At 49.2% G+C, this 26042-nt stretch overlaps 1 protein-coding gene across 1 annotated transcript; it reads left to right on the top strand.

The window, feature by feature from the left end:
• On the top strand, window positions 1–25854 carry agpat2 (1-acylglycerol-3-phosphate O-acyltransferase 2 (lysophosphatidic acid acyltransferase, beta); the record flags this gene model as incomplete). The annotated part of the gene is made up of 6 exons (XM_080527998.1): window positions 1–176; window positions 5251–5384; window positions 11503–11678; window positions 12544–12639; window positions 25207–25279; window positions 25697–25854. The coding sequence occupies 6 exons, from the start codon at window positions 1–3 to the stop codon at window positions 25852–25854; spliced, it is 813 nt and encodes a 270-aa protein (XP_080384124.1).
• Window positions 25855–26042: the final 188 nt, after the last annotated feature.

Raw genomic sequence — 26042 nt, 5'->3', positions numbered from 1 at the left:
ATGGATGCGCTGTGGATCGTACCCCTGCTGTTGGTCCCACTGCTGCTATGGACCAGCAGCACGTTTGTATTTTATTTCAAAAAGTGTTTCTATGTGGCCTGGATGATGGGTTTGGGCCTGGTTGCAATTCCGATTTGTATTCTGAAAAGCGGCGGCAGAGACATTGAGAACATGAGGTAAATTGTCTTCTGCACAAACAGCGGCTCGCCGAGCCTCCTGACAGACAGCAGCAGTAGCCAGCTAACCGTTAGCTTGTCTGCTTCTCACCAGGAATGAAAACACTACACTTCTGTGAAAAAGTGATAAGAGGGCTATTGATGAAATAATGCTGCATAATAATGTTATTTATCTAAAACCCACGCATCTATCAGATGTATGAATTGAAGATTGTTTGTCTGTCTGTTGTTGTTTTTCCTAGGTAATGTTATGTACATGAATGCTCATATCCAGCAGTGGTATGTGGAAGGCTAACCGCTAGCTTCAGTACAGCCAGATGTTTAGGGGTTCAACGTCGCTAAAGGACAATCCAGGTTTATTTGGATACATCTCGCGAGACGTACAACATAATCCAGCCTTATTTTGAGAGCTCTCGCGAGATTTATCAAAATAAGCCTAGATGTTCCTTTAGCGATGTTGATGGAATACCCCCCTTGGTCTCCAAGGCGGCTAACGCCATGCTAGCTAGCATGCTAACCTCAGCTACAGTGTGCCTCCAGTATAATATAATAGCCTCGGGACGGACATGTTTGAAACAACCTTATCCAGCCAGGCCATATTTAGTGCACAGACTAACCAAGAACACACTACTGCAGAACATCTGTCATGGCATGCATGGATTTGTGTGGCCATCAAGTTCCAACCTGTTTTGCGTGGGAATATCAACTCTTATCAGCTGGTGGATTAGGATTAGACATGACAATGTGCAGTGATGATTTCCGGAAGGTTGAACCGTTATGATCATGCACATTAAACATTAAAGAGAGTTGTTTCATTTAGCTAAGACAAGTGCTAATCATCCAGGTGTGTGTGTGTGTGTGTGTGTGTGTGTGTACACACATCCCTATAATCTAGAATAAAATGAGATAATGTCACAGTGTTCCAGGTGGCTGCCAACTGGCTGTGACTCCACCTATGTACACTTGAAGAGACTGACCTTTTATACCCCTCCCTTACTCCCCCGCCCCCCATTGATGGGGTTAAACTACACTAGCGTCAGAGTGTCCCCTTGTTAGCGAACTGATCGGGTGTTGTGGTCAGAGGAGCCATCGAGGGCCACGGCTGATTGGACAGAAGTGACTGTATCCGGTAATTACGTAGGCAATCGAGTCAGATCGCATGTCTCTCCCCCCCCCCCCCTCCTGAACGGTGTTGTGTTGCTGAAACGGTTGTTATCTTCCGAAATGTTCCCAGAAATCAATATCCTCTCCCTCATGGGCCGTTTGTCCCTTGTTAGCTCAGTCGTGACAACACAGGTCTGACCACAGGTCATGTTGCCCCGACTCACCATTCTCTGTCAACCCAAAGGTTATCTGGAACCTATTCTCTGTGTGTGAGTGTGAGTGTGAGTGTGTGAGTGTGAGTGTGAGTGTCTGTGTCTGTGTGTCTGTGTGTGAGTGTGTAAGAAAGAAAGAGAAGGGGGAGGGAGGCACATACAGACAGACTCTCACTGACAGACAAAGACTAGGGAGGCAAACCATATTAGAAAGAGTTGACTGATTCAGTAAGGACAGCAGCACAGCCCGTCCCAGTCATCTGCCCCCCGGACGGGTACAGGGAAGGTCTTGACTGCTGGCTCTGGGACTACAGCCTCCGGTCAATATGTCCCACGCCACTGCTTGGTTCTCATTCAGACTTGAACCTATAGGTCGCCTCCCCTTGCTGTGAATGCCTCTCTGGTGAATGAGTTATTGTGTGGCTTTGTGTTGAATGTGTTGCAAGAATGGGACTGGGTTAGTGAGTAGGGACGGGTCCTCCAGTACTCAGAAACAGACGTTAAACCTCTATCTTTAACCAGAGATTTGAGGGTTTTTTGCGTCCGACTGTAAATGTAGGCCACACCGAGGGATCAGGGGGTAATGGCACAGCTGATGTTGAACAGGCCTAACTAAACCTTGTTCTGCTGCTCTGCCTCTCCTTTCCCCTGCTCTCTACCCCTGCATGCACCCACATCACACACCCCGGCAGAGTTGGTCGTTCTTGTAAAGTCGGGTTGTGCTTCTGACTAGTTACTTGCTAACTACTAGTGTCTGTTCTGACTAGTTACTCACTAACTACTAGTGTCTGTTCTGTTTGGCTTCAGCAGCTTGAGCAACTTCCCTTTGGCTACAAATAAAGACAGTTTGTTGTTGAGACGCTACTGAGTAGCCTAATTTTTTCTCTCATCTTTGCTTTGTCTATCCATTTCTTTACACACTGCGCTTGGCGCTAAGTGGAGAACAAAAAAACAAAAAAAAGAGAAAAAAAGTACTAAATCATGCGAGTCAAAACATGTCACATGCCGTCTCCATAAGTGAGTGTTTGTGTATATGTAGGCTCCATAGTATATAATAGTTTCTTCAAGTTGCAGAGCTAGAGAATGTGTGCGTGGGATGTGTGTGTGTGTGTGTGTGTGTGTGGGGGGGGCGGGCTGTTTCAGCATCCCAGACGTTCCAGACAAATGGAGTCAGAGTGGTCCTGTTGGCAGTTGCCAAGATTCCAACGTGAATCATCAAGCTGAATCTCATCACAAGGGATAAAAACAAACAGGGGATTTAGCCACTTACCCACAGTCTCTTGGGCTGCACACACATGGGAGACGGGCTTATGAAAGAGGAACAGGACTCACTGTCTGTTTGCGAGCCAGGATGTGTGCACTCACTGTGGGCAACTCTCACAGTTATTTCTCCTCTCTGCGACCGAGAGGTTGGCTCAACATCCTCTTCTCTGTCAGGTGACATCCTCTCTCTCTGTCATCGTCCTGTCCTCGTGTCCAAGGCCTTGTCAAACACACCGGTGGTCAGTTTGAACGTTGGCACCCTGGTCTGTCGGGGGATAATGGTTATTAGGTCAAAGCAGGCGAGGGTCATACTCACGTTCGTCAAACAAGGCCGGAGGGCGGCGTGACATTATGGCGGCTCTTTCAGTCACCTTTGTTCAGTGAGAGTCGACGAGGAGGCCTTTAGAGCTCGATCATGAGATAACTTTTTATCTTAGTGCTATTATTATCTTAACTTATTAGCTTCGTGTCACGTTTTTACAGCTAGATGAAGACCTAGGCCTACATTGTGAGATGACGAACCTTTTTTCACTCTCTTATTTGCTCTGTGTCCTGTGTTTTATCCTTATATCGGCATTCAGAGTTTGAGATCACACCCACCCCCACGCTGTTATCTCTCCTCCTAGAGTTGTTTACGAAGCTAGCTGGTTAGTAACATGTCGGAGATGTCCAGCAACCAAAAAAAAAAAAAAGAAGCTTGTTTGGAGTTGTTACTTTCAAAAACAGCATGTGCTCGCTTGTGAACCGTTGAACGAGCTGCGTTTGACAGACTCTAGGGTGTGCAGTGCGCACAAGCCCTCAGAGTCGGTCGCTGAGAGAGTAGAATCTCTACAGATTAGGCAATTCTTTCCCCCTCTTAACAAATTGCCGTCAAGGAGACGGGGGGGCCTCTCGCCATGAGCACATTACCCTTGCGTAACCACTACTGCCTTTTTACACAAGATGTTTTTTTCATCATGATGCTTTCTGGAGATAGGAGGAGAGGATTAAGCCTGTTCAAAGGTTGCCTGTTGTGCAGTTTGCTATGAACTCTGAGATCATTCCTGAGCATGTAGGCCTAATACTGGTGGTGGTGGTGGTGGTGGTGAGTGTATGATGAGAGACACACACACACACACACACACACCTTCCTGTGTGTGTTTAATCACACGCCACAGACTAACTGGGCTAAACAGAACCACATGCTTCTCCTTCATCTCCAGCATCTTTTAGACAGAGGGCTTATAGTTTCCTTACCGTAATCAGGTCCATGTGCTCGGACGTGCCAGAGGTGCTCAGGGAGGGTTGTTTATGCCTAGGCTATATACCGTCAGGATGTTGTGTGTTGCTCTCCTTTAAATAGAGCCCGGACCAAAGAGCCTACATTTATCCTAGAAAGCCAAGAGATCAAGGCATTTTTCCGGTCTCCAAAGAACGATTTTGAGTTGGGGCCTAGCCTAGCCTCTATCCTCTGAAGGCCAGCACGGCCTATGGCGCCGGTATTCTTAATTCCTGCATAATGTTTAGGATTAGCTGTTATCATAACTGACAGTTAATCCAAATATAAAAAGCGTCAGGCTAGCTGTACTGCTTACGGCGGCGGTTGCTTTGCTGAACAGACAGTTGCGGTCATGTGGCGGTATGGAACGGCATGTGAGACGCTGGGGGGAGGCTCCGTGGAGGAGCGCGCACAGACAGATGGTTGGCCTCCCTCCCTCTCTCTCTCTCTTAATGCTCGTCGAAGCATCGTGTTCGCTCAGGGCCTCGTCATTAGCCTTCTGAGAAACAAACAGAACAATGCAGGAGACGAACGCAGGGAGATTTGGTTCGGTAGAGATATCTGGCGTCTTTGTCGCGTGGGCGCTGCTTACGTCTAACGGGGGGGGCGGCTGTGGCGCAAGAGGTAGAGCCGGCGTCTAATGATCACAAGGTCGGCAGATCGGCAGTTCGAACCCCGGCCGGCCACGTGTCGAGGTGTCCCTGGGCAAGACACGGAACCCCAAATCTCTCCCGGCAAGCGGGCCGGCGCCTTGCATGGTAGCTTGCCGCCGTTGATGTGTCAATGTGTGTGTGAATGAGTGAATGAGAGGCCGTGGTAAAGCGCTTTAGCATAAGGCACTATACAAGTGCAGTCCATTTACCATTTTTATTACGGGAAATGACTGCGTGCTGCTGTTTCCGAGGTTGAGACACCAACGTGTTGATGTTTCTGTCTCTGTTTTTCCTGTTTGTGACTGAAGGCCTTGTGGGTGTGTCGTTTCTGTGACTGAAGGCGTTGTGGGTGTGTCCTGTTTGTGACAGAAGGCCTTGTGGGTGTGTCCTGTTTGTGACTGAAGGCGTTGTGGGTGTGTCCTGTTTGTGACAGAAGGCCTTGTGGATGTGTCCTGTTTGTGACTGAAGGCCTTGTGGGTGTGTCCTGTCTGTGACTGAAGGCCTTGTGGGTGTGTCCTGTTTGTGACTGAAGGCCTTGTGGGTGTGTCGTTTCTGTGACTGAAGGCGGTGTTTCCTGTCCGCAGGGTCATCCGCGGCCTGGTCCGCCATGTGAAGTACTTCCTGGGTCTGCGGTTCGAGGTGAGCGGCTGGGAGCACCTGCAGACGGAGGGCCCCTACGTCATCATCTCCAACCACCAGAGCTCCCTGGATGTCCTGGGTAGGACGGACGCGCACACGCACACACACACACACACACTCTCTCACTCAGAGGTCATCATCAGGGATCCCGAGCTTAACCACCTTAACCCCCCTTCACACACACACACACACACACACATACACACACACACCTCTTTTGAATATGATCAGGGCACGTCCTCTTGTCTCTCCACCAAGCCCTTACCACACATCATGTACGCAAATGCCAAAGGTGTTTCGCAACCCTATCTGACTTGCTCGGGTGCCTGGCATGACATTCTGTGTTTTCAGGCATAAAGAAATCCAGAAACAAATCCAGAAACACTCAAGCCAAGGCATGCCCAGATAGATGGGATAGACTTGTCAGTTGGTGTAGGCTTACTGAGCACACATACACACACAGGCCTAGCTGTCACAGGGATACAGCCTGAATCGAACGAGAGACTATATTAATATACTAATCTCTCTTTCGGATTAGACAGTCCGACACCATTTTGTGCCCACCGCTGTCAAGAGAGGCGCTGCGATCAATGAGAAACACCCTGGCGAGGGGAATCGTCTAGCACTCTGAATAGAGAGAGGCCGGTGGCTTTGTGGTTGGATGTATCGAAGGTTATTATTCAGGCTTCCCACGGGTCCTTGTAAGTTTGTGAATTTGAGAAAGAAAAAAAAATCAATTTTGAAAATAGAGATGGGTCATTGAAAGTGCTTGAATTCTCTCTCTCTCTCTCTCTCTCTCTCTCTCTCTCTCTCTCTCTCTCTCTCTCTCTCAAATAAATAAATATATATATATATATGTATTTGGAAAGTGACACAATTTCCATAATTCTGGCTCTGTACGCCACCACAATGGATTTGAAATGAAACAATCAAGATGTAATTGAAGTGCAGACTGGCTTAGGAATTGCAACAATTTTTATACACAGTCCCATATTTTCAGAAGCTCAAAAGTAATTGGACAAATGAACATAATCATAAATAAAATGTAAATTTGTAATACTTTGTCGAGAATCCTTTGCAGGCAATGATGGACATCACCAAATGCTGGGTTTCCTCCTTTGTGATGCTTTGTCAGGCCTTTACTGCAACTGTCTTCAGTTGTTGTTTGTTCGTGGGTCTTTCTGCCTTTAGTTTTGTCTTCAGCAAGTGAAATGCATGCTCAATCAGGTTGAGATCAGGTGATTGACTCTGGCCATTGCAGAATATTACACTTCTTTGCCATAAAAAACTCCTGAGTTGCTTACGCAGTATGTTTTGGGTCATTGTCCATCTGTATTGTGAAGCGCCATCCAATCAACTTAGCTGAATTTGTCTGAATCTGAGCAGACAGAATATCCCCCAGAATTCATCCGTCTGCTTCTGTCTTCTGTCACATCATCAATAAACACTAGTGACTCAGTGCCATTGGAAGCCAGGCATGCCCATGTCATCACACTAACTCCACTGTTTTTTACAGATGATGTGGTAAGTGTCGGATCATGAGCCGTTCCAAGCCTTATCCATACTTTTTTTCCCCATCATTCTGTTACAGGTTGATCTGAGTTTCATCTGTCCAAAGAATGCTCTTCCAGAACAGGGCTGGCTTTTTTAGATGTTTTTTGGCAAAGTCTAATCTGGCCTTTCTATTCTTGAGGCTTATGAATGGCTTGCAACTTGTGGTGAACCCTCTGTATTTGTTCATGTGAAGTCTTCCCTTTATGGTACACTTGGATAATGATATGCCTACCTCCTGGAGACTGTTCATCACTTGGCTGGATGTTGTGAGGGGGGTTTTCTTTTCCATGTAAAGGATCCTGTGATCATCCACCACTCTTGTCTTCCATGGACGTTCAGACCTTTTACTGGTGCTGAGCTCACCAGTGTGTTATTTTTTTCTCAGAATGTACCAAACAGTTAATTTGGCCACTCCTAATGTTCCCGCTATCTCTCTGACTCATTTTTTGGTTGTTTTTGCAGCCTACGGATGGCCTGTTTCACTTGCATTGAGAGCTCCGTTGAACGCATGTTGTGCGTATACAGCAACAGCTTCCAAATGCAAATGCCACACTTGGAATCAACTGAGACCTTTTACCTGCTTAATTGATAAAGAAATAATGAAGGAATAGCTCACACTGGCCCATGAAACAGCTTTTGAGTCAATTGTCCAATTGCTTTTGGTCCCTTGAAAAAGAGGGAGCTACATATTAAAGAGGTGTAATTCCTAAACTCTTCCTTCAATTTGGATGTCAATGCCCTTACCCTAAAGCTGAGAGTCTGCACTTTAAGCCCATCTTCATTATATAACTGTAACTGTATCTAAAATAAAAAAATATCCAAATATATATGGACCTAACTGTATATTCAAAAATGTTTTACTCAGCTCGTCAACTAGTAAATAAATCTCTTTATTGCTTAACTTTACCCATATTTCACAATATATTGTTTTGCTGTGCTGTGGTAGAGAAGGCAAGAGACCATCTAGTGTTCATACATTCAAGCCTCTCTTTTTAATTGTTGTCTGTGAGCGGATAGTTCCTATTACTATATAAATTCTCATCTAGATCTGTCTCAAACTATGCTGTGTTGGGTCCTTGAATTTGAGGGAATTCCTTGAAAGGTGCTTGAATTTGATGTTTCAGAAGGTGTGGGAACCCTGTGAGAGTTTCTTTCCACGTCAATCAAAGGTGATAATCACGGGTGTTTGTCGGGAGACCGGACCGGTCTCACACGGGAGACACGTTTGTGTCGAGTTGTTTGGAAAAGCACAAGCCTGTTAGCGCTAGGCTAATGCTGTGACGGACTGTTCTCTGGGTAGACAGTTGCGGTGGTCCCCGTCTCTGTCAGTGAGCTGGTGGGTTGGGGAGTGGGGGGGGGGGTAGCCTTTCCTCGCCCGTGGACTTGGTTCCTGTGTCCGTGCGTGCACTCCCCTTAAATCTCCGCCGTGAGGTAGCTGACTTGGCGGCGGTGTTGTGTTCTCCTGCCTGGTTTCTGCCTGGGAGAGTGGCGTCTCTCTCTCTGTCTGTCTGTCTGGTCTCTGTCTGGTGTCTCTCTCTCTGTCTGTCTGTCTGGTCTCTGTCTGGTGTCTCTCTCTCTCTCTGTCTGTCTGTCTGGTCTCTGTCTGGTGTCTCTGTGGTGAGTGGTGTCTCTCTCTCTGTCTGTCTGTCTGGTCTCTGTCTGGTGTCTCTGTGGTGAGTGGTGTCTCTCTCTCTCTGTCTGTCTGTCTGGTCTCTGTCTGTCTGGTCTCTGTCTGGTGTCTCTGTGGTGAGTGGTGTCTCTGTCTGTCTAGTCTCTGTCTGGTGTCTCTGTGGTGAGTGGTGTCTCTCTGGTTAGTGGTGTCTCTCTGATTAGTGGTGTCTCTCTCTGGTTAGTGGTGTCTCTCTGGTTAGTGGTGTCTCTCTGGTTAGTGGTGTCTCTCTGGTTAGTGGTGTCTCTCTGGTTAGTGGTGTCTCTCTGGTTAGTGGTGTCTCTCTGGTTAGTGGTGTCTCTCTCTGGTTAGTGGTGTCTCTCTGGTTAGTGGTGTCTCTCTCTGGTTAGTGGTGTCTCTCTGGTTAGTGGTGTCTCTCTCTGGTTATGTCTCTCTCTGGTTAGTGGTGTCTCTCTGGTTAGTGGTGTCTCTCTGGTTAGTGGTGTCTCTCTCTGGTTAGTGGTGTCTCTCTGATTAGTGGTGTCTCTCTGTGGTGAGTGGTGTCTCTCTGTGGTGAGTGGTGTCTCTCTCTGGGAGAGTGGTGTCTCCACTTCATTAGAGCTCTGCAGGAGTTCCTGATCCAGGGTCAGAGTTTCCATACCAACCCTGACACCCCCTCCACCAGAAAGCTGATCCTGGGGTAAACAGAACGCCCCTATGCCTCTTGGTCACTCTCTGCGTTACTCACACCAACACACACAAACACACCCTGTGAGCACACCCATGAATACATACACTTGCGCTTTGTCTTTCATGCGCGCACACACACACACACACACACACACACACACACACACACACACACACACACACACACACACACACACACACACACACACACTAGGCCAGGTGTGAGACAGAAAGCCCTGCCTTACTGCAGGTGTTGTTGATGCTGTGTGTTTGTTTTTCCTGCATTGAAAAGGCTCCTTTCGCCCCACCTAAGCCTTCTACGAGAAGTAGCGCAAGAAAAACCATGCCAAAACGGTTCGATGCATTTATTTCTGCAATTCGGGCATCCCAGCAGCAGGTGCTTTTGTACAGGTTCCCTAATGGGACAGAGGTAATGTTACCTTTCCAGCTTATTAACCCCGAACCCTGGGAGCCCACGGGTTACGTTAGACTCATTTAGCCAGGCTCGTAGCTGTAACTACCCTTAGACAGGCTTGTAGCTGGTAACTACACTTAGACAGGCTTGTAGCTGGTAACTAGCCTTAGACAGGATTGTAGCTGTAACTAGCCTTAGACAGGCTTGTAGCTGGTAACTAGCTTTAGCAGTCCTCGACTCCTCTGGTTACTTTAGACTCTTCTAGACAGGCTAATATAGACCCTCACATAGACCCTCACACCTCACATAGACCCCTAGGAGGAGGTGTAGCCACGGTACATAGCAGCAGACCACATAAACTCACGTGGCCTAAGCTACTCTGTGTTTTCTCTGTGTCTCTGTGTGGGCCTACAGTAGATGTGCATGTGCAGTGCATGTGTTCTCTGTCACCCGACACTTCTAGAATCGGGTGATTCTACTGAAGTACCAAGACAACAAAACGCATTCGCCATCTAGCCAGGTGAACAGCCCGAGGGTTAGGGTGTGGACAGATATACTGTATAGGATGTGGACAGATATACTGTATGTACAGAGTGATATGTACAGATAAGGGGGAGATATCTACATAGTGCTGTCCCAAACGACTATTTTTCTAACGATTAATCTAGCGATTATTTTATCGATTATTCGATTAGTCTAACGACTAATTTATCGATAAGTCTAACGATAATTTTTGTACTGTAAAAAACAAACAAAAAAAAAACGTATTTGTCTCCACCTCACTGCTATGTTTAGCCAACTTGAATGCCAACATGGCCATTTAGAAGTCTGTCCATCACCACAACACATAGCTAGCTAACGTTACTCTCGCTGCTATGTTATGATTAGCTAAATTCATGCTAACGTAGCATGCGAGCTACGAGCTAGATAACGTACAGTAGGTGCTCGCACCACAATGACAATAGGCTACCGTAGCTAGCCAGCTACATAGCTAACGTTACTAACACCAGAAGACAAGACATACGAACTGTGGTGAGCTACATTGCTTGTGTAACATTAGCTAGTAGCTATCCATTTTTCACTCATACACTTAATTGTCTCGCCTGGTAAAATAAAGGTAAAAAAAAAAACGAAAAAAAAAAAAACGCCATTTTGTTTATTTACGACTAACCGACGCATATTACGCTAACCGACGTATTGACGTAGTCGATGACGTCGACGACGTCGAATAATCGTAACAGCCCTAATCTACAGTAAGATATATGCACTGTGATATGTACAGAGCAAGGGTAACGGATAACAACGATGGTGGTGGTACGATGGGTGGTAACCGATAGGGATGAATTAAGTATTCAGAAGGAGAAATTCATGAGGATTAATACCAGAATAAATACGATTTTTCACTGTTAACAGTGTTTTTTTGCGTTGAAGATATTAAGTGATAAATGGCCGATGATCCACGGCTGCCTTTGTGAATGTCGGCACACGTCGAAAAATTTATTATTTCGTTCATAGCACCCACCGATTATTTGAATATGGAAAAACTGTAGTTATGCACATCCCTAGTAAAACACCATCTTTTACATTTACATTTAGGGCATTTAGCAGACGCCTTATTCCAAAGCGACTTACAATCAATATTTGACTAAGCAAGTGAATCATCAATCCACAAGTCGTAGCAGGAAGAGTAATCTAGCTCAGGCCCGGGGCCATTGGCAGTCTCAGTGATAGAAATACAGATTTATTTCTATTTTTTATAGACAGTGGAGAAACAGAGAAAAGGTACAGGGGGGGCAGTAGAAGTCTTGGCGGACACAGTAAAGGGGAAAAGCGTGTGTCTTCAGGAGACTCAGTGCTGGGGGGCAGTAGATGTCTCAGGAGGAGCAGTTAAGGTGTAACCTGAAGAGTTGGCTCCATCTCTCCCTCCAGGGCTGATGGAGATCCTGCCCGACCGCTGCACCATGATTGCCAAGAAGGAGCTGGTGTACGCCGGCACGGTGGGCCTGGTCTGCTGGCTGGGCGGCCTGGTCTTCATCAACCGCAAGAACACCAACGACGCCAAGACAGTCATGGCCGACGCTGCCAAGACCATGCTGGACGACCAGGTACACCCCCTCTAATCAACCTGCTTCCCTCTCCATCTCCTTTCTCTCTTCCTCCCCCCTTCCCCCTCTCTCTCCGCTCTCGGCTCTTTATCTTTCCTCTCTCTCTCCCCCTCTCCTAGCTCCCCACCCCTCTCCTGTTGCCTTCACTCTCCTCTCCTCTATTCTATCTCTCCTTCACTCTCCTCTCCTCTATTCTATCTCTCCTTCACTCTCCTCCTCTATACTAACTCTCTGATATATCGAGATCTTGCTTAGTCAGATGGCCGGAAATGACATTGATGACTCAGAGAGAAGGTTGAATCGTAATCATTGTATTAGGCAGATCTGGGTTACATTCTCTTGTACAGATGTTTCCAAGGCAGCATGCTCTGTTAGTTCCCAAGCTTCAAGCATGGCTGCGACATAGGAGTTGCCGAGCATGGCTGCGGCATAAGGAATGCCAAGCAAAGTACTGATGGAAGTTACAGCTTATATACTTGTTCACAGAGAGGGAATAGCTTTACATCCGTCCCTCGTAACTTACAATACTGACATTGGTTCCCATACATGGCTCTATCCTGTGTCCATGCTGTTCTACTCTGCTGAGCACTGGGCAATGTCCTTATAGTTCAACTGGTCTCACTGTTACTTGATATGGTATGTGCCTGCTCCTAAGGATGTGTTGTTTACTACTGAGAGTGGGCACACTTAAAGTATGTTTAAGGTTAAACAATGAGTATTGCAATATTTGATAGGCACACAAAAATGCATCATATCACTCTCCTCCTCTATTCTATCTCTCCTTCACTCTCCTCCTCTATTCTATCTCTCCTTCACTCTCCTCCTCTATTCTCTCTCCCATGTCTCTGACCCCTGACCTCTGTAGATCCGTCTGTGGGTGTTCCCTGAGGGCACGCGCAACCAGAAGGGCGACCTGCTGCCCTTTAAGAAGGGAGCCTTCCACCTGGCCGTGCAGGCACAGGTGAGTCTGCTGTGTGTGTGTGTGTGTGTGTGTGTGTGTGTGTGTGTGTATACAGGTGTTGTGTGTGTGTGTGTGTGTGTGTGTATGCAGGTGTGTGTGTGTGTGTGTGTGTGTATACAGGTGTGTGTGTGTGTGCAGGTGTGTGTGTGTATGCAGGTGGTGTGTGTGTGTGTGTGTGTGTGTGTGTGTGTGTGTGAGAGAGAGTGAGTGACGTGAGTGACTGAGTGAGAGTGTGTGAGTGTGTGAGAGTGAGTGAGTGAGTGTGTGAGAGTGAGTGAGTGTGTGAGAGTGAGTGAGTGTGTGTGTGTGTGTGTGTGTGTGAGTGACTGACTGAGTGAGTGTGTGTGAGAGTGTGAGTGTGAGTGAGTGTGAGTGAGTGTGAGTGTGAGTGTGAGTGTGTGTGAGAGTGAGTGTGAGTGTGAGAGTGAGTGTGTGAAAGTGTGTGAGTGAGTGTGAGTGAGTGTGAGTGAGTGTGTGAGAGTGTGTGAGAGTGTGTGAGAGTGTGTGTGAGAGTGTGTGAGTGTGTGAGAGTGAGTGAGTGTGTGTGTGTGTGTGTGTCAGTGAGTGAGTGAGTGAGAGTGAGTGAGAGTGTGAGTGAGTGTGTATGAGAGAGTGAGTCAGTGAGTGAGTGTGAGTGACTGTGAGAGTGTGAGTGACTGTGTGAGTGAGAGTGAGTGAGTGACTGTGTGAGTGAGTGTGTGAGTGAGAGTGAGTGAGTGACTGTGAGCGTGTAAGCGAGCGTGAGCGTGCGTGCGTGTGTGACTGTGTGTGTGAGTGTGTGTGTGTGAGAGTATTGGTTTTTTAGCTCTGTGATTGTTTCTGCTTACCATACCGGCAGCAGTAGGGGTTGTGTGGTAGTGAGTGCTGTGCCTGTTCAGGCCACACGGGGGCGCTAACAATCTTTACCTGGCATCGACACTGACTGGCCTGACCAGATTATAATCCTGATGTCGACTTTTTTTTTTTTTTGAGCATCGGAGAGCGAACAGTTTGGCCTCTTTTCCCATCAGGACCCACAAATAACACGTTTTCTCTCCGCTCGGTCTAGCTGCTCGCAGAAGGGCACCCAAAGACGTTCTAGCGTTCTAGAGTCTCCACCTTTGCGGTCCTCTGCGGTCCTCAGTCAGTAGAGCATGACCGCATGACGAAGCCGCGGGGTTCGATTCCCGCCGGGACCGTATATACTGAGATGACGTAAGTGGCTTTGGATAAAAAGCGTCAGCTGAAATGGCGTGTGTTGCACTCACAGAACATCTGCTCACGCCATGTTCACCTCACTGGCTCTGCCTTCAGTCACTGACCGAGAGAGGCTTTGAGAGGTCACCGAACGGGGGGGAGGGGGGGGCTCTGACAGCAAGGCCCTGTGGAGGGGGACGCAGCAGAGAGAGTCTGTCTGTCTGTCTGTCCATCCTGGAGGTGGGAGGTCTCCGCTCTGAGTTCCGTGTCCCCTAGCGCTTGTCAGGTGGAACCAATTAAAGAACCTTTCAGATGAAACAGAGCCAGACACACCGCAAAGTTCACTCCAGGCAACGGTGTGTGTGTGTGCAGGTCTGAGAACGTGTGCGTGCGCTGCTCTACGCTGTTCAAAGGGGTGGTTGTAGCTGTTCAAAGGGTGGTTGTAGCTGTTCAGAGGGTGGTTGTAGCTGTTCAGAGGGTGGTTGTGGCTGTTCAGGGTGGTTGTGGCTGTTCAGGGTGGTTGTAGCTGTTCAGAGGGTGGTTGTAGCTGTTCAGGGTGGTTGTGGCTGTTCAGGGTGGTTGTAGCTGTTCAGGGTGGTTGTAGCTGTTCAGAGGGTGGTTGTAGCTGTTCAGGGGGTGGTTGTGGTTGTTCAGAGGGTGGTTGTAGCTGTTCAGAGGGTGGTTGTAGCTGTTCAGGGGGTGGTTGTAGCTGTTCAGGGGGTGGTTGTAGCTGTTCAGAGGGTGGTTGTAGCTGTTCAGGGTGGTTGTAGCTGTTCAGGGTGGTTGTAGCTGTTCAGGGTGGTTGTAGCTGTTCAGAGTGGTTGTAGCTGTTCAGAGTGGTTGTAGCTGTTCAGAGGGTGGTTGTAGCTGTTCAGGGTGGTTGTAGCTGTTCAGAGTGGTTGTAGCTGTTCAGAGGGTGGTTGTAGCTGTTCACAGGGTGGTTGTAGCTGTTCAGAGGGTGGTTGTGGCTGTTCAGGGTGGTTGTGGCTGTTCAGGGTGGTTGTAGCTGTTCAGGGTGGTTGTAGCTGTTCAGGGTGGTTGTAGCTGTTCAGAGGGTGGTTGTAGCTGTTCAGAGGGTGGTTGTAGCTGTTCAGGGGGTGGTTGTAGCTGTTCAGGGGGTGGTTGTGGCTGTTCAGGGTGGTTGTGGCTGTTCAGAGGGTGGTTGTAGCTGTTCAGAGGGTGGTTGTGGCTGTTCAGAGGGTGGTTGTAGCTGTTCAGGGTGGTTGTAGCTGTTCAGAGGGTGGTTGTGGCTGTTCAGAGGGTGGTTGTAGCTGTTCAGGGTGGTTGTAGCTGTTCAGGGTGGTTGTAGCTGTTCAGGGTGGTTGTGGCTGTTCAGAGGGTGGTTGTAGCTGTTCAGAGGGTGGTTGTGGCTGTTCAGGGGGTGGTTGTGGCTGTTCAGGGGGTGGTTGTGGCTGTTCAGGGTGGTTGTAGCTGTTCAGAGGGTGGTTGTGGCTGTTCAGGGGGTGGTTGTGGCTGTTCAGGGTGGTTGTGGCTGTTCAGAGGGTGGTTGTGGCTGTTCAGGGTGGTTGTGGCTGTTCAGGGGGTGGTTGTAGCTGTTCAGGGTGGTTGTAGCTGTTCAGAGGGTGGTTGTGGCTGTTCAGGGTGGTTGTAGCTGTTCAGAGGGTGGTTGTGGCTGTTCAGGGTGGTTGTGACTGTTCAGGGTGGTTGTAGCTGTTCAGAGGGTGGTTGTGGCTGTTCAGGGTGGTTGTAGCTGTTCAGGGGGTGGTTGTAGCTGTTCAGGGTGGTTGTGACTGTTCAGGGTGGTTGTGGCTGTTCAGGGGGTGGTTGTAGCTGTTCAGAGGGTGGTTGTGGCTGTTCAGGGTGGTTGTAGCTGTTCAGAGGGTGGTTGTAGCTGTTCAGAGGGTGGTTGTAGCTGTTCAGAGGGTGGTTGTAGCTGTTCAGAGGGTGGTTGTGGCTGTTCAGGGTGGTTGTGGCTGTTCAGAGGGTGGTTGTGGCTGTTCAGGGTGGTTGTGGCTGTTCAGGGGGTGGTTGTAGCTGTTCAGAGGGTGGTTGTAGCTGTTCAGGGTGGTTGTAGCTGTTCAGGGTGGTTGTAGCTGTTCAGGGGGTGGTTGTAGCTGTTCAGAGGGTGGTTGTAGCTGTTCAGAGGGTGGTTGTGGCTGTTCAGAGGGTGGTTGTTGCTGTTCAGGGTGGTGGTAGCTGTTCAGGGGGTGGTTGTAGCTAGGGGTGTAACGGATCACGGAAATTCCGTGATCCGTTCGGATCGCCCTCCACGGTTCGGAACGCATGTGTACCGCGGATCAATTGCAAAATGTTAACAAGTAATAATATTACTTAATATTAGTTAATATCTCTTGTAAATCACAATGTAGAGTTGCCATGAAAATATGTTTTACTCTAAAGCGCAATGAAATGATAGGTTGATAATGCGAAAGAAAAATAATCCGTTGTTTGCTGGGAATCCACAACAACAAGGCTGCGTTCGTAAATCCGCTCTGGAATCTGATCAGCGTTCAAGGAACGCCTCTTGTCCAATCAAATTACTTGGTCGCTTTATGACGTCGGACCCAGTGTGCGCTCCGGCGCTCTCAAAGCGAATTTACGAACGCGGCCCAGGTGTATCATGGCGAGTGCTAGTTACGTTGTTCGGCGGAGAAGAACTCGAAATGGCTCCCTCGTCATTTAAATCCCATGTATTGGAGCACTTTGGCTTCTCTGTCAACTATGACGGGAGGCACGAAAAAGGTAGCTCGACAACTTCTGATAATGTAGGCATTTTTTTCATACCATGTTAAAAATAAGGGTTCACTTTATTATTTAGTTAAAAGTGGCATAAAACATGTTTATTCATCTGCTTTAAAGAGCCCAGTGACTCACTGCTGCAACCAGGCGCCTCCTCCCTATCTCCTATCATTTAAATTGAGTGTATTTCAGTATCATTATGTTGTGGTGATTCACATTAAGAGACATTCACCAAGAAGGGTTTGTACCTTTAAGAGTGGGGGTTAAAGGGGCAAGGGTTTCCGGTTCCGGGTGAAGTTATTGTGGTTGTCACTGAGAGTGTATGTTAGCATGTAGCAGAAGTGAGAGAAGTAAACATCCTCGACTCCAACCTACGTCTGTCGTCTCTTTGTTGCACTTCCCACATTGGTGACCCTGACGAAAGCGAACGAGATGTCTGTCAACGAGAACGCCGGTAACGCCGCCGCGTTGCCCACAGCGCCCGCACCGGACTATGCTAACATATACGCTGCAACCGTCAAGCTGCCCGACTTTTGGCAGCAGAACCCACGGGCGTGGTTTCACCACATAGAAGCCCAATTCCGGCTGAGAGGGATAACGCAGGATGGGACTAAATATTTCCATGTGGTGTCTGCGTTAGATGCTTCGACAACTGCACGCGCGATGATGCTGTTAGAGGATCCACCGGCTGTCGGCATGTACGGTGCATTGAAGACATTCCTGCTGAAACTTTATGAGCTGTCAGAATTAGAGAAAGCAGACCGCCTGCTGTCACTCAATGGCCTCGGCGACGGCAAACCGTCGGAGTTGATGGAGAGAATGTTGTCTGTGCTGGGATCAGCTGGGGTCCGTTTCACTAACGGTGGCTTAATATAGCGGCGCTATAATTAAATGCGGCGCTCAGGGACCTCGAGATTGGTATTCAAGCCTCAGGTGATTCCTCGAATGAGGATCAGCCTTGTGTCATCAGTGTTCACAGAAGACAGGCTTACAAATCTTCGATATGGGCGCGTGCACGCAGACATAAAAAGCCCTGAAGTGTCGATCTGTCGAAATGAAGATACTCCACTCTGCAGGGGTACTACATTTGCGCAGCATTCCGAATTATTGATTTTTATGAAGACGGAAAAATAAGATGTAAAATAGTGCAATACTGCCGCAATTAACAAGGCGAGGGAAATGGTTTGGCAAGAAATTGCTGACCGATTAAATGCGTAGGTCATACTAGCCCCAGTTATTGTTATATGTTCATATTTTAATTGCTACTGTGGTGATATCCGCAGCAGGCTACAAACCATCATATCGCCACAATGGCGTAGTGGTATTGACTGCTGCCATAGGATTTATTCGACATTTTATATCAGTGGTTCGAATCCCTCTTCAGGCGCACTTTTTACTGCATTTCGTTGTCTGAATCTAATCTAAAATCTCATCTAAAAAAGTATTGTAGGCTATAAAATTATGGTGCAGGCTAATTTACAAGAACTGACACGATTACAATGGTGTTTGAAACCTTTGCATGAAATCTTCGGTTAAATGTAAAAAAAAAAAATGAATGACTTAGTCAAGTCTCGAACTCTCAACCTTTGGAACTCGAGTCCACAGCCTTAACCACTACGCTAGCTAGACCGCTGTCATGACGGCAATGCAAGTTGAGACAATTACTTCTTTTTTTTTTTACACTCTTTTCTTTATCTATCTATCACACTTTCAAAATATCAAGTTATCTATCACACAATCAAACTATCTATCGATCGATCACACTTTCAAAATATCAAATTATCTATCTATCACACAGTCAAACTATCTAATCTATCTATCTCATGTGAAGTGGGAACTAATATTTCCTAAAAGACACATGAGGAGGAACTTTCGTTCAGGGTTTAGTTTCCGCCTGTGAGCCTTTTTTGACGCACGGATGACTATAGCCTGTGTTTTAGCCTGGTCGGGACCAGGCTAATTATATCTGACTCAGAAGGAGCTCAACCAAGCAGCGAATTATTTGAGCCACATTGATGGCACCGAACGCAAGCTAACATTTTCGAGGCTTAAAACTTTATCGAGGCTTAGACCTTTATCGAGCTTCATGGAATAGGGCCCTGATCCCTCGTTCTTGTTTACACACATTTTCCTGCGGCAGCTCCCGGCGCCTGTGCGCACAGCACTGGCCAGTTCCCCCCTCTCCTCCACCAAGGATTATCGTTCTCTGGCTGCGGAGGCCGACAGGGTGTACCTCGCTAACCGGCAGCAGTTTATCCATGCGCTGCTGCCCCACCCAGACCACTTGACCCCACCTCCACCCCTGGAGGACTATACAGACACCGCGGCCGCGGTGACGGCCCGCCGCCAAGCCGACGACGGGCTCTGTTACTACCATGCAAGGTTTGGGTCCAAGGCCAAGCAGTGTCGCAAGCCATGCAGTTTCAGGGTACAGGGAAACGCCAGGGCCGGCGCTCATTAGCGGCTATGGGCGCCGGCCGTGACTGCAAGCTGTTGTTCGTCGCCGACTCCTTATCTGGCCGGCGGTTGCTGGTCGACTCAGGCGCTCAACGCAGCATCCTGCCAGCGCAGGCAGTGGACACCATGGCCGGCGGACACGGCCCCCAGATGGACGCCGCTAATGGCACACCCATACGAACATTTGGCATCAGGTATGTGGAAGTGTGTTTTGGCGGGCGCCGTTTCGGCTGGGACTTTGTTATGGCTGCTGTATCCACGCCACTTCTGGGCGCGGACTTCCTCTGTGCTTTTAACCTGCTGGTGGATATTAAGAACTGTCGCCTGATCGATGCCCTCTCTTTTGCTTCGTACCCCTGTACGCTGGGGGGGGCGGGAGCGCTTTGCCTGGCAAACACGCTGGCCACCGGGGATCCATATCAACGCCTGCTCGCCGGTTTCCCTGACCTCACTACACCCACGTTCTCAGCGGAGGTGGCTAAGCACGGCGTAGAGCACCATATCACCACCGTGGGCCCCCCAGTCTATGCCCGGGCCCGACGCCTCGACGCGGCCAAGCTTGCAATCGCCAGAGGGGAGTTTTCGACCATGGAGCGACTCGGCATCGTGCGCCGCTCAAAGAGCCCGTGGGCTTCCCCCCTACATATGGTGACTAAGGCCGACGGGGGTTAGGGATGGACGGTTTCCAATTATTGAAACCGAAAAACCGTCAGAGAGTAAAACCGCGGTTTTCCGGTTAACCGAAAAATACAGTAAAAAAAAAAAAAAAAAAAAAAAAGAGCGCCAATTTCAAATAATTGAGCCCTACTGCTACAATACACTCATGTCGAACACCATTAAAACACCGTAAGCACAGTCACAACACATTTAGGCTACTTAGTTTCACAAATATAAGTGGAAAGGCAGACTTTTGTAAGCTACACCATACATGAAAACACATGAACACTTAACACACCAGCTCCGCTGATCCAGGGTGCACGCCTGCACGGAAGATCATCTCTTGGAACAGCGTCTTCATTGAATGAACTGCTTTCTCAATATCTTGGTTCTTAGACAAAGTTTCAGCTGCTGCTCAATGTATTTAAATATTTGAATACTGCTCAATAATCACTGAAATATTAGACTTAGAATTATGCAGTGAACATACTTAAAGCTTTTCATAAAAACCACATGCCGCGAGACTGACTCGTCCTGAACTGTCGTAAGTCAATCAACAAAGAATGCCCCATCAAAATAAAAGTGCCCATGGTAGAGCTGTCAAAATAGAGCTTTCAAAATAAATGTACTAATACAGATAGAGATAAATACAGAACTACCTTTGCGTCACTAAGTGACCGCGTATCTTCTGAGACATGCGTTCTGTCATCACTTTCAGTAGCGCCTTCACACACAGTGGCGCTGTGCACAAACACTCTTGATCCGTATAGCTCTTGTTTTATTATATTGTGGTTTAGTAAATACTGCACTTGGAGTTACATTCAATGCATGATTTGTGCTATAGAACATAAATATAGTTTGATTGATTGATTGATATCAAATCAAATCACATTTTATTTCTATAGCGCATTTCTCACAAAAGTGACCCAATGCGCTTTACAGAGAGCAGCGAAAATGATCTTATTAAATGTAAGCGAGTAATTGTAAAAAACCTTTCCTATCTACCAATAACTGAAGGCAACTATCTTTCCCATAGAGTGATTCGTTACCCTTAAATATAATCCCAATTAGATATTAATCCTCAGTTATTCTTCACAACTGACCAAACCTCTCACTCATTGCGCGGCAGATTCAGACTGTATCATTGTTATTTTCACACACGACAAACATGTGACATGTTCCAGTTTTATTCTTATTCTATTTCATTCTTCTAAAAAAAAAAAAAAAAAAAAAAAAAAAAACGGTTTCAGACGGTTTTGATAAAAAACCGTTTCTATTTTTATAAACCCCGGTTTTCGGTTTAACCGAAAAACCGTCCATCTGGCGCCCCTGCGGCGATTTCCGTCGCCTGAATAACGCCACAACCCCCGACCGGTACCCCGTTCCACACATACAGGACTTCTCTGCCCACCTGGCGGGGGCCGTCATTTTTTCCAAGGTGGACCTGGTGCGCGGGTACCACCAGGTGCCGGTCCATCCGCAGGATGTGCCAAAGACGGCTGTCATCACACCCTTTGGACTGTTCGAGTTTTTGCGAATGCCTTTTGGCCTCAAAGGGGCGGCGCAGACGTTTCAGCGCCTGATGGACTCTGTGCTCCGAGACATGCCATTCATGTTTGTTTACCTGGATGACATTCTGGTGGCCAGCGCGTCCATGGAGGAGCACATGACACATCTCCGGCAGTTGTTTGAGCGGCTCAGGGCCCACGGCCTCATTGTAAACCCAGCCAAGTGCCAGTTCGGGCAGTCATCCATCACCTTCCTCGGACACCATGTCGCTCCGCAGGGAGCCGCCCCTCTTCCCGCCAGAGTGGAGGCCATCACCAGTTTCCCCCGTCCCCGCACGATACAGTCTCTACAAGAGTTCCTGGGCATGGTGAATTTTTACAACCGTTTTATTCCCCATGCCGCCCACCTCATGCGTCCCTTGTACGAGACCCTGCGGGGAAAAGGGCCCAAGGACGTGTTGGACTGGTCCCCGGAGATGGACAAGGCTTTCGGGGCTGCTAAGAACGCGCTGGCTAACGCTGCTCTACTGGCGCACCCGTCTCCCACGGCCCCGGTCGCCCTCACGACGGACGCCTCTGACTATGCAGTGGGGGCGGTGTGCGAGCAGTGGGTGAACGGGGCTTGGCAGCCGCTGGCCTTCTTCAGCAAACAGCTCCGCGACAACGAGCGCAAGTACAGCACCTTTGACAGGGAACTGCTGGGTCTTTTCCTGGCCACCAGACACTTTAGATTCCTGTTAGAGGGCCGCCAGTTCACCGCCTTCGTGGACCACAAGCCACTGACATTCTCCATGGCCAAGACCTCGGAGCCATGGTCTGGGCGTCAGCAGCGTCAGCTCTCGGCGATCTCCGAGTTCACCACGGACATCCAGCACTTGGCGGGCAAGGACAACTTCGTCGCCGACTGCCTCTCACGGGCGGTCGTCGGGTCTGTTCACTTAGGACTCGACTATGCCGCCATGGCGGCGGACCAAGCCGCAGACTCTGACATTCAGGCCTACCGGGTCGCTCCTACTGCACTGCAGCTGGAGGACGTGGTGTTCGACGCGGCCAAAGCCACTCTCCTCTGCGACGTCTCCACCGGCCAACCACGTCCTATGGTGCCGGCTGCCTGGCGGCGCAGGGTTTTCAACACCATCCACGGCCTTTCCCACCCGGGGGTGAAAGCCTCGGCTAAATTGGTGGGGATTAAGTTTGTTTGGCCTGGCCTCCGGAGGGACGTTAGAACCTGGGCTGGCTCGTGTGTGGCATGTCAGCGCGCTAAGGTGCACCGCCATACCAAAGCCCCTTTGGCACCGTTTGTGGTGCCAGAGAGGCGTTTTGACCACGTGCATGTGGACCTGGTAGGCCCCCTGCCCCCGTCTCACGGATATACCTACCTCCTCACCATGGTGGACCGGACCACCAGGTGGCCAGAAGCTGTTCCCCTGGCCTCTACTACGGCAGCGGAGGTGGCCCGGGCGTTCATTGGGTGCTGGGTGGCCCGCTTTGGCACACCAGGTGACATCACGAGCGACAGGGGCCCCCAGTTCACCTCGGAGCTCTGGACTACGGTTGCTGAGCACCTGGGGGTGAAGATCCACCGCACTACGGCGTACCACCCGCAGGGCAATGGACTTTGTGAGCGGTTCCATCGGGACATGAAGGCCGCTCTTCGGGCCAGCCTGATGGACAGTGGCTGGGTGGACCGCCTCCCGTGGGTCATGCTCGGTCTTCGCTCTGCCCCCAAAGAGGATCTCCAGGCCTCGTCCGCCGAGCTGGTGTATGGCCAGCCACTGCGGGTTCCTGGGGAGTTTCTTCCAGAGGCTGCAGCTCCCTGGTCGGCCGCCTCTCATAGAACTGTGTTCCGGGGCATTGTGAATGACCTCGTCCCCATTCCGACATCACGTCACTGCCTCCCCCAGTCCTACGTCCCCAGGGACCTGCCATTGGCTAAGTACGTTTTCATCCGACACGACAGCCATCGGGCTCCACTGCGGCCCCCCTACGACGGGCCCTTCCGTGTCCTGGAGGCGGGCGCTAAGCACTTTGTGGTGGACATGGGGGGCAGGTCAGAGCGGGTCGCTATAGACCGTCTCAAGCCTGCTCACTTGAACATTGACGAGCCAGTTCAGTTGGCCCTACCCCCGCGGCGGGGGCGGCCCCCTACCCCAACCTCTGTCCCTGCCCCAGTCCCTTCCATGGCCCGGGCTCCAGTTCCAGTTCCAGCTCCAGTTCCAGTTCTCACCCTTAATCCCCCTCCTGCAAAGCGCAGCCGTTTCGGCCGCTTGATCCGCCCCCCGCCACGTTAACTGTAGTACTGTTCATGGATTGCCTGTTCAGTTGGACTTTTAATGGTTATCTTGGTTTTTTGTACCTTCTGGGTTGGTGAATTCTGGGGGGGCCTGTGTGGTGATTCACATTAAGAGACATTCACCAAGAAGGGTTTGTACCTTTAAGAGTGGGGGTTAAAGGGGCAAGGGTTTCCGGTTCCGGGTGAAGTTATTGTGGTTGTCACTGAGAGTGTATGTTAGCATGTAGCAGAAGTGAGAGAAGTAAACATCCTCGACTCCAACCTACGTCTGTCGTCTCTTTGTTGCACTTCCCACAATGTAATGTTTGAGTGTAGAATATGTTATATATATTATATGTATATAATATATGTATATATATTACCAGTTTTGACATCTTGAATGTTGTTGGTTTTTGTCACATAGTAAAAGTGGTGTTTTTACAGAATTCAAGGAAAAAGCAGTTTTTATAAAAACAAAAATGTTTTGTGTTGATCCGAAAAATGATCCGATCCGTGACTCAAAAACCGTGACACGATCCGATCCGTGAGTTAGGTGATCCGTTACACCCCTAGTTGTAGCTGTTCAGAGGGTGGTTGTGGCTGTTCAGAGGGTGGTTGTAGCTGTTCAGAGGGTGGTTGTATCTGTTCAGGGTGGTTGTGGCTGTTCAGGGGGTGGTTGTAGCTGTTCAGGGTGGTTGTGGCTGTTCAGGGTGGTTGTGGCTGTTCAGGGGGTGGTTGTAGCTGTTCAGGGTGGTTGTAGCTGTTCAGAGGGTGGTTGTAGCTGTTCAGGGGGTGGTTGTAGCTGTTCAGGGTGGTTGTAGCTGTTCAGAGGGTGGTTGTAGCTGTTCAGGGGGTGGTTGTAGCTGTTCAGGGTGGTTGTAGCTGTTCAGGGGGTGGTTGTGGCTGTTCAGGGTGGTTGTAGCTGTTCAGGGTGGTTGTGGCTGTTCAGAGGGTGGTTGTAGCTGTTCAGGGGGTGGTTGTAGCTGTTCAGGGTGGTTGTAGCTGTTCAGAGGGTGGTTGTAGCTGTTCAGAGGGTGGTTGTGGCTGTTCAGGGTGGTTGTAGCTGTTCACGGTGGTTGTGGCTGTTCAGAGGGTGGTTGTAGCTGTTCAGAGGGTGGTTGTAGCTGTTCAGAGGGTGGTTGTGGTTGTTCAGGGGGTGGTTGTAGCTGTTCAGGGTGGTTGTGGCTGTTCAGGGGGTGGTTGTGGCTGTTCAGAGGGTGGTTGTAGCTGTTCAGAGGGTGGTTGTAGCTGTTCAGAGGGTGGTTGTGGTTGTTCAGGGTGGTTGTAGCTGTTCAGAGGGTGGTTGTGGTTGTTCAGGGTGGTTGTAGCTGTTCAGAGGGTGGTTGTGGCTGTTCAGAGGGTGGTTGTGTAGCTGGCGTAGAGGGAGATGGTGTTGGGACAGGCAGGCGCCGGGTTAACCAAGCCCTGCTGTTCCCTGTTAGCCAACACACAGACACCTCAGTCAGGTCTACACAGAGCAGCCCTCTCCCCTCAGCTCTGCTTCTCTATGGTGGTGTGTATGGACGTGTTCTCAGTGGAACAGAACAGCTGTGTGTGTGGGGGTGTGTGTGTGTGGGGGTGAGTTTGCGGGGAGCACAGAGCTCAGAGAAGCCCAGTTGAACCCCGACGTCCCCCCACCCTCTATTCCTGTCCTGTCTTGCGTGTGTGTCTGTGTGGCGGCTGTTTGCCTGTTTGGCTTTTGCTGTGAGGGAGAAGAGACATAACAACAACATTTTAATTGTCTTTTCTGAAGCTCTCTTAAATCTTTCTCCCTGTCGCTCCCTCTCTCTATTCCAGGCTCCCATCATACCCATCGTGTTCTCTTCCTACAGCAAGTTCTACCTACGGAAAGAAAAGCAATTCAATTCGGGTACAGAGTTGTTGTTGAATTTTGTTTCTTTAGTTTGATTACTTTTACACAATAATTTGAATAAAATATTGAATCGTAACTAATAGGGATGTAACGATGCATGGCGAGACAGTTAATTATGGATACAAACGTGACCATTCAAATCTGAGATGAAAAATGAATCGCGATACTCCTTTTAAACAGCAGAGGGCGGAATCTACTTTTGACTTTCCAAGTGAAACCCTGTCATAGTTATACCCTACCTCCGAAGTAAATAGGGATTCTTTAAGAAAATACAGTATTTGGTAGTTTTTTTGTCCGAGAAATAAATTAAATAAGCTTTCTCAGTCATAATTTCTCTGCAATTTCTCTAAAAAAAATAAAAAAATAAATGGTGGTGACTGTGATCCCTGACGCTGGCTCCTCTCCCCCTCCCAGGGACCATCACGCTGAAGGTCCTCCCGAAGATCGACACCAAGGGGATGACGTCTGACGACGTGGCCTCGCTCTCCGACAAGTCCTACGAGCTCATGCTCTCCGCATTCCGCGACATTTCTGGCCCAGTAACCCAGAGCAACGGGCCCTCGCGCCACTGAACATTACGCCCCGCCCCCACCACCCCTCCTCCTCCTCCTCCTCCTCTGCTGTCCGAGATCCCCCCGCCCCCCTCAAAAGCCCCCATACCCACCCCCCATACTCCCCCCCGCAGGCTGCCTGCCCAGGACTACGCACAGCAGGGGTTTCTGTCATGAACTGGCTCTGCTGTCCTGTGAAGAGGGCCGGG

This window comes from Nansenia antarctica (assembly GCF_963989245.1).
Source record: "Nansenia antarctica genome assembly, chromosome: 4".
NCBI lineage: Eukaryota > Metazoa > Chordata > Actinopteri > Argentiniformes > Microstomatidae > Nansenia > Nansenia antarctica.
The sequence above is the reverse complement of the archived record's forward strand: the minus strand, read 5'-3'. Positions and strand labels throughout refer to the sequence as shown.